General features: G+C 40.8%; 1 protein-coding gene across 2 annotated transcripts in view; it reads left to right on the top strand.

Annotated features, from left to right (window-relative positions):
* KY (kyphoscoliosis peptidase) overlaps positions 1-7,156 on the top strand; it is a 45,394-nt gene that overhangs the window by 14,851 nt on the left and 23,387 nt on the right. For both annotated transcript variants that reach the window (XM_011373191.2, XM_023538402.1), the window contains 2 exons: positions 3,562-3,630; positions 5,386-5,448. In XM_011373191.2, the coding sequence (XP_011371493.1) occupies positions 3,562-3,630; positions 5,386-5,448 (132 nt within the window). The remainder of the gene's footprint in view (positions 1-3,561; positions 3,631-5,385; positions 5,449-7,156) is intronic.

Genomic DNA, 7,156 nt, shown 5'->3' with positions numbered 1-7,156 from the left:
ATTTCTTGATATGGATGCACTACGGGGTATTTATCCATTCACCCACTGAAGTACATTGAGGTTGTTTCCAATTTGGGGTAATTATGAATATAGCTTCTGTAAACATTTGTGTATAGGTTTTTGTGCGAACATAAATTTTCATCTCTCTGGGATAAGAGTCCAAGAGTGTAATAGTTGGGTCATACATTAACTATATGTTTTGTTTTATAAGAAACTGCCTAAGTATTTTCCAGAGTGGCTGTACCATTTTATAATACTAGCAGCAATGTACAAAAAAATCCAGTTTCTCCACAACCTTGTCAGCATATAGTATTATCACTAGTTTTTATTATTGTTCTTCTAATAAGTATGATATCCCGTTGTGGCTTATTTTTCATTCTAATGGCTAATCATGTTGAACATCTTTTCATGTGCTATTTGCCATCTTTCTTTTGGTGAAACATCCGTTCTTTTACCTACTTTATAGTCGGATTGTCTTTACACTTTTGTAAAAAATTAAGTTGCCAAATTTGTGTGGGTCTATTTCTTAACTCTTTATTATATTCTGTTGATCTATGTATCTACTCCCTTACCAATATCACATTATTGTGATTACTGTAGCTTTATAGTAGCACATCTTAAAATCAGATAGTTGGAGTCCTCCAAATTTTTGTTTTCAAAATTGGTTTGGCTACTCTGGTTGCTGTATCTTTTCATCTAAATTTTAGAATCACCTTGCCTTTTTTACAATCTATAAAATTCCTCCAAGGAGTTTGAAATTGCATTAAATCTATAGATCAATTTAGGGAGATTGGCAACTCAGTAATATTGAATCTTCCAATTTTGAACATGGTATGTCTCCCTTACTTATTTAAGTCTTTTTAAAATTAGTTTGATCATATTTTGTAGTTTTCAGGATACAGTTTCTGTACTTTTTTTAGATTTATATTTAAATATTTCAATTTTGTGAGCTATGGGAAATAGCAATTTTTAAATTCCACTTTCAATCATTTATTGCAATGTAAATATAATTAATTTGCTGATCTTGTATCCTGTGACCATGTTAAACTTACTTATTAGTTCTAGGAACTTTATTGTAGATTCCTTGGGATTTTCTGTGTAGACAACCATGTTATCTGTGAATGAGGATATTATTTCTTCCTTTCTATTCTATTTGACTTTTATTTATTTTCCTTGTTTAATTGCACGGGGTAGTATTTCCAGTACAATGTTTATTAGGAGCAATAAGAGTGGAGATCCATGCCTTGTTCCCAGTCTCAGAGGGAAAGAATTCAATTTTCATCATTAAATATGCTATCAGCCGTAGAATTTGGGTAGATTTCCTTTTTCAGATTAAGGAATTTTTCTTCTATTTCTAGTTTGTTACAAGATTTTATTATATGAGTAAATGTTCAATTCTGTCAAATGCCTTTGTTGCATCAATTGATATTATCATGCGATTTTCTTCTTTGGCCTGTTAATATGGTGAATTACATTAATTGGTTGTCGAATATTGAACCAGCCTTGCATTCCTAAAATAAACCATACTCAATTGTGTTGTATTATTCTTTTACTATATTGCTGTATTTAATTTTCTAATATTTTATTGAGGATTTTTGTGTTTATAAAGAATGTTGGTCTGTAAGTGTTCTTTTCTTATCAGTCTTTGTCTGGTTTTGGTGTTAGATTAATTCTGGCCTCATAAAATGGATATGAAGTATTCACTACTCTTCTGTTTTCTGAAGGAGGTTATAGACAATTGGTGTTATTTCTTTTTAAATGTTTGTCAGGCATTTGTTTGTTTATTTTTGGAAGATTTTGAACTAAAAATTTAATTTTAAAAACAGATATAGGAACATTCAGGTTATCTACTACTTTAGTGAGTTTTGATTATAGCTTTCAAAAAATTAGTCTATTCCATCTAAATTGTAGAACTAACATTACCCATTACATTCCTGATATTGGTGTCTTGATTTCTGATTTGTGTCATACCTCTTTTTTTTTTTTTTTTTTTTTTTTTTTTTTTTTTTGGTCAATCTGGTTAGAGGTTTATCAATCTTATTGATTTTTTTCAAATAACCAGCTTTGGTTTCATTGATTATTCTCTCATTATTTCTTTAAATATTTTTTCTGTACCACACTATTTCTCCTCTCCTTCCCAGATTTCAATGACATAAATGTTATACTTTTAGGTATTGTCTCACAGCTCAGTGAGACTCTGTTCACTTTTTCTCTCTGTTGTTTATATTGGATAATTTCTACTAATCTACCTTCAAGTTTACGGAATCCTTCATCTGTCATCTCCATTCTGCTATCAAGCATATCCAGAGAATATTTTAAACTACTATATTTTTCAGTTCTAAAATTTCCATGTTTTTTTCTTATATTTTCTAATATTTTTTGTTGATACTTTGTATCATTTCATTTATCTCAAGCTGTTTGCCCTCACTTTTTAAAGCATGGTTATCATAGTTGTTTTAAAGTCTTTTTCTGATAATTCCAAAATCTGTGTCATCATGAGGTTAGTATCCATTGATTATCTTTTCCTTTTCAAATTGAGATTTTCCTGGGTCTTCCTATGCTGAGTAATTTTGGATTGTACCCTTTGTAATGCTAATCAGATCTGTCCTGCACATGCACCACCCAGTAGCCAGTCTAGGCATTGGTCTACCCCATAGTTTAGTTCTCAAAGACTGTAGTGTGATATTTAGGATGAGATCCATGCATGCATGACATAGATGAGATCCATCTATGCAGAAGTAACCACAGGAGTTTATTCATAACTTTACGGATTTGTTTTCTTGAGCTCTTGGCTCTTCGCAACCCAATTCTCTGGCCAAAACCTGGGGCTTTAGTTTCCCCCACTCTACCAGGCACTTCTCACAACTGTGTCTGCTTCTGGAGCCAATCAATGGAGAACAGAGAAAAACAATGAGAATTTGCCCCCATGCTCTTTGGGATCATGGCTTTTCTGGTGCCTTCTCTCAAAGACAGGTGCCTGCCTGTCCAACATCACTCTGCACTGCTACTGACAAAATTTCTTGGGGTCTGAGCGGGCAGATAACGGAAAAAAGAAATGAAAAAACATCAGAGATTTCCTGCACTGTCTCTGACTCTTAGAGGTTCTTTTTCTCACTCCACAGGCTGTAAGGAAGGGGTTCTCTTAGAGCATTTTTTCTCTGCGTTAATTATGCACTTCTGGGTTTGGGGCTGCCTTTGAGTCCAGCCAGGTAATACCAAAGCGGGAGGGGAATGATAAACTCGCTGGCTGCCAATTTGGTGATGCTTTAAATTCTAATCTTCTTCCTCATTTTGCTTTCCATCATTTACTTTACAGGGTCCTCAAATAGTTATTCCATGCATTTTTTCCCAAGTTTTATAGTTGCATTCAGTGGGCTTATCAGTCTTGCCCGAATCTGGAAACTGCTGGGGTTTTTTTCTTCTTTTAAACAAGAATTACTTGTATATTCAAAAGAAAGCTCTAAAACTAATTGTGTTTTGTTATTCAAACATTTGTCATGAGACATTGCATTCTTTCCTAGTAACATCAGACTGAGAATGTCACCTCCTATTCCTTTACAGGGACACAGCTAACTGTGGAGGTCCATCCTCGAGACGCCATGCCCCAGCTGCTCAAGAAGTTCTCTAAATGTATGTACATACAGGAATGCTCATGTATGGAGGGCTGGCAGGGAGGATTGTAGGCAACATAATAGTCCAGAGCCCAGCCTAGGCATCTTCTGGGGTAAGGAGAGGAGTGACCTGGACTTACACACTGGTAAGAGACAAGGCATGACAGCTTCATGCTGGGGATTCTCTTTCTTTATTCTGCAATTAGGTGTGGGTAACACAAGGCATTTAGCTAAAGATGAATTTCATCACAAGAGCGTTGTTGTTTTTAGATGCCATTTGTTGACTGCCTAAAAAATAGCATGCACAGTGCTAAATTCTTTACGTTCATTAACTTTTTAACCCTTTGACATATACCAGGATTATTCACACTTTCAAGTCAGCAAAGTAAGACTCAGAAAGGTGAAATAACTGCCTACGTGACCGGCTAGGAAGAAGGTCAGAACCCAGGTCTTACTGAGGCTTGTGCTCTTACCCTACTTGGCTGCCTTCAGTGCAAGGCACACAGGCCCAGGCCCAGGCCTGTGATGTTTCTTCCACTCCCTTCTGGGTCCTCTCCCTGTATCTCTCCATCTCGTGGCTAAACAAAGGCCTGGGCCAATACAAGCCAAGGAACAGAGGCTGCAAACAGCCAAGGCTCAGGTTCTCTCTGTGTCCACTCAATAGGCCAAGGCAGGTCCTCAATGGCTGCCTGGCCCTGCAGCCCTCAGCAATTAAGGTCTCAAGAGGGCAGGAGAAGACAGGCCCCAGGAGTCAACTGGCCAGATTCAGATCTCAGCCCTGTGATCTCAGACAAGTGGCTTAAGTTCTCCTTTGGATTTATTTTTTTCATCTATGAAGGGAGGGAAATAATTCAATGTCCCTCATAGGATCGATGTGAAGTTAAATGAGAGAGTCAATATAAAGCATAAGCCAGGCGTAGTGAGTACACAATAAATACTAGCTACTATTTTGAACCCCCATTACCCTACCAAAAAATGTAGATAAAAACAAAATGTAGGTGCAAGAAAGAAAAGGCCAACAGTTTCTCCTCATGGCCTACATACATTTGCAACCTTCCGTTGTTATATTTACAGTCTACCATGGGCTTCAAGGGCATGAAACAGCCTGCCTTGGCACCCCACGCCCCAGCTCTTCCTGGTTCCATCAGGCACCCACATCTTCCTGACCTGGTTTCAGATCAGCAGGAGGGGTTTCTCTCCCGTTGCCCATGGAGTCTAATAACTACTGGCAACCATTTTGCCTTAACCATCTTGGATTTATAAGATTTGGTTGCCCGCAAAACTTCCCCGGGAATAATTTAATAATTACTTGACCTTTCTGGGTTTCAGCTCCTATATATAAGCCACCTTCCCCTCACTCCACTTTCATGTCTGTCCATGGAGAGTTCTTGTCCTGTTATCTGGTGTGAATTCACTGGTGTCCTCAGCATCCCCAGCTATGTTCCAAGATGACAGGAGAAGGTAGAGGAGGGCCAGACAGAAGGCTCCCGATGGACCCACTGAATAATCCCAAGTGTTGCTGTCAGAGGAAACACTACTTCTGCTCACAGACTGCACATGTCTTTCTTGTTATTCGTCCCTGGTTCCCAGTCTTCCCTCTGCCCTACCAGGAAGTCCAGGGCAATTCCAGCAGCAAGAACTCCAGGGGATGGGAGCGAGAAGGCTGTGAGAAGGAGAGTGGGGTAGAGGCAAGGACCACCACACCGACAATCATCTGTGCTTGCATTTTTATTGCTTCTGAAGTGTCTCTACTCTGACCTTTGGAATATTGTAGGTTTACACGGTGATAAAAATGGAAACCCAAGACCCCGGCAGCCTGGAGGAAAAGATGCCCATGGTAAGTTGCAGGGACTTCTCAGGAGCTGTTCTGTGAGATGGGGAATTGGTTTAGCCTCATGGGGAATCTCTAGTCAATTGGAAATGGCTCCCTGGGGCACTGTGCTAAGAATACGAGGCTACCTCTGGGCTTAGGGGAGAGGAGTCTCGTGATTGATTAGCAATATCTGCCATGGACACAGAGGGAGAAATGAAAAGCTCACATGCCAGATGTAATCCCAAAGCTAAAGCTGAAACCCCGCCAGTAACAAGGCTGCCCATTATGGGAAACTAGAATTAGAATCCAGAATTGTGTTAACTTTAAATGAAGTACAGATATAAGGTAGGAGACATGTGAATAAGCAGAGTGGGGCAGGGGAAGAAACCCTGAATGGGGCGGTAGATGACCTGGGTTCAAATCCTGCTTTTTTCCCTCACTCTCCTTCCCCAGGCCTCAGTTTCTCCCTTAGTAGACCAGATGGCATCTCAGGTTTGCTACAGCTTGGCACTTCTCATTGTTTTGCTTTATAATTAGAATAATTTAGTTAAAGTCGCTGACTGATATTTTAAATGTATTTGTGAAAAATTATATTGGGATCTTATATAATCTACTCAGAAGGTAAATTTAATGAGACATAAATCATTATGAGTATTTTTAATGATCAGATATTGTAAAATGGAACCAAGAAAGAGTAAAACTAGTAACAGAGCTTTCAGCCCCATTTTAGAAACGTCATCTTTCTTCTCAATGGGGGCGGGGAGGCCTCATTTGCAGAGCTGTACTGAGAAGAAATTGTTTGATGTGTAAGTCCCCTTCATACCCACTTAGCTCGCTCTGATGGCCCTTGTCAGAGAATGGCAGGTGCCAGATTCCATGAGGGAGAGGGCACTGAGGAGTAGGGAAGCTCAGCAGGGCCTGCTGCTGTGTCCCCATGCCCTTCTGAGGGACTGGCTCGGCCAGGGCTGTACTCGGGCCACACAGGGTAGGGACTGATAGTGACCTAAGTAATAGGAGACAAGAAGTCCCAACTTCAGCACCCAAGGGGTGGCCACAATGGTGCTGGGCTTCAAGGGAGCTCTAATGTAAGATCGTGCAGGACAGAAGAATTGTGGGGTGGGTGTCCTTCAGGAGATGTCTTAGCCATTGTAGAAGGAGCAGAAAAATGAAGAAACGAAATGCTTCATAGTAGAGTTTGCATAGCCTGCCAGTCCCCCACATTCCCTGTCCCCTCTTAGACGGGGACAGATTCTGGATGTGTCAGAGCACATGACATGGCAAAAACCCAATCAGAAGCTTCCTACCAAAGGGACTAAACCCCCCAGGGGCTGCTGCAGTGTGGCGGCAGGGAACAAGGGACTGCGTGAGGTGGCCTTGGGGAAGGTGCCAAATCTAGCCTGGGGCTGACAAGGAAGAGGCCTGGTTCCCACCAGGAATGGACCTTGGGGCAGTGAGGAAATGCAGAAGGACCCGTGTGGCCTGCTTCTGATGGCTATACCTGACTAGCCCCTAACCAACTGGCACTGTGCCTCGTCCCCTCCTGGCCCAGAGAGGATCCATGTCTTGGGTCTCTAGCACCAAGGTATGGGACTTTCACAGCCCTTGCGGGACGTGTGGGCAAATGCACCGAGCACAGGGGCTCCATACCCCTACTCCTGCACTTGCCTGCAGAAGACTTCTATTCTGTACCCTCCAGGGGGCAGAGTCACACCAACCTTACAGCATGATCCAC

Source organism: Pteropus vampyrus, unplaced genomic scaffold (assembly GCF_000151845.1).
Source record: "Pteropus vampyrus isolate Shadow unplaced genomic scaffold, Pvam_2.0 Scaffold220, whole genome shotgun sequence".
Lineage (NCBI taxonomy): Eukaryota > Metazoa > Chordata > Mammalia > Chiroptera > Pteropodidae > Pteropus > Pteropus vampyrus.
This window is presented reverse-complemented; position numbering and strand designations above follow the sequence as displayed.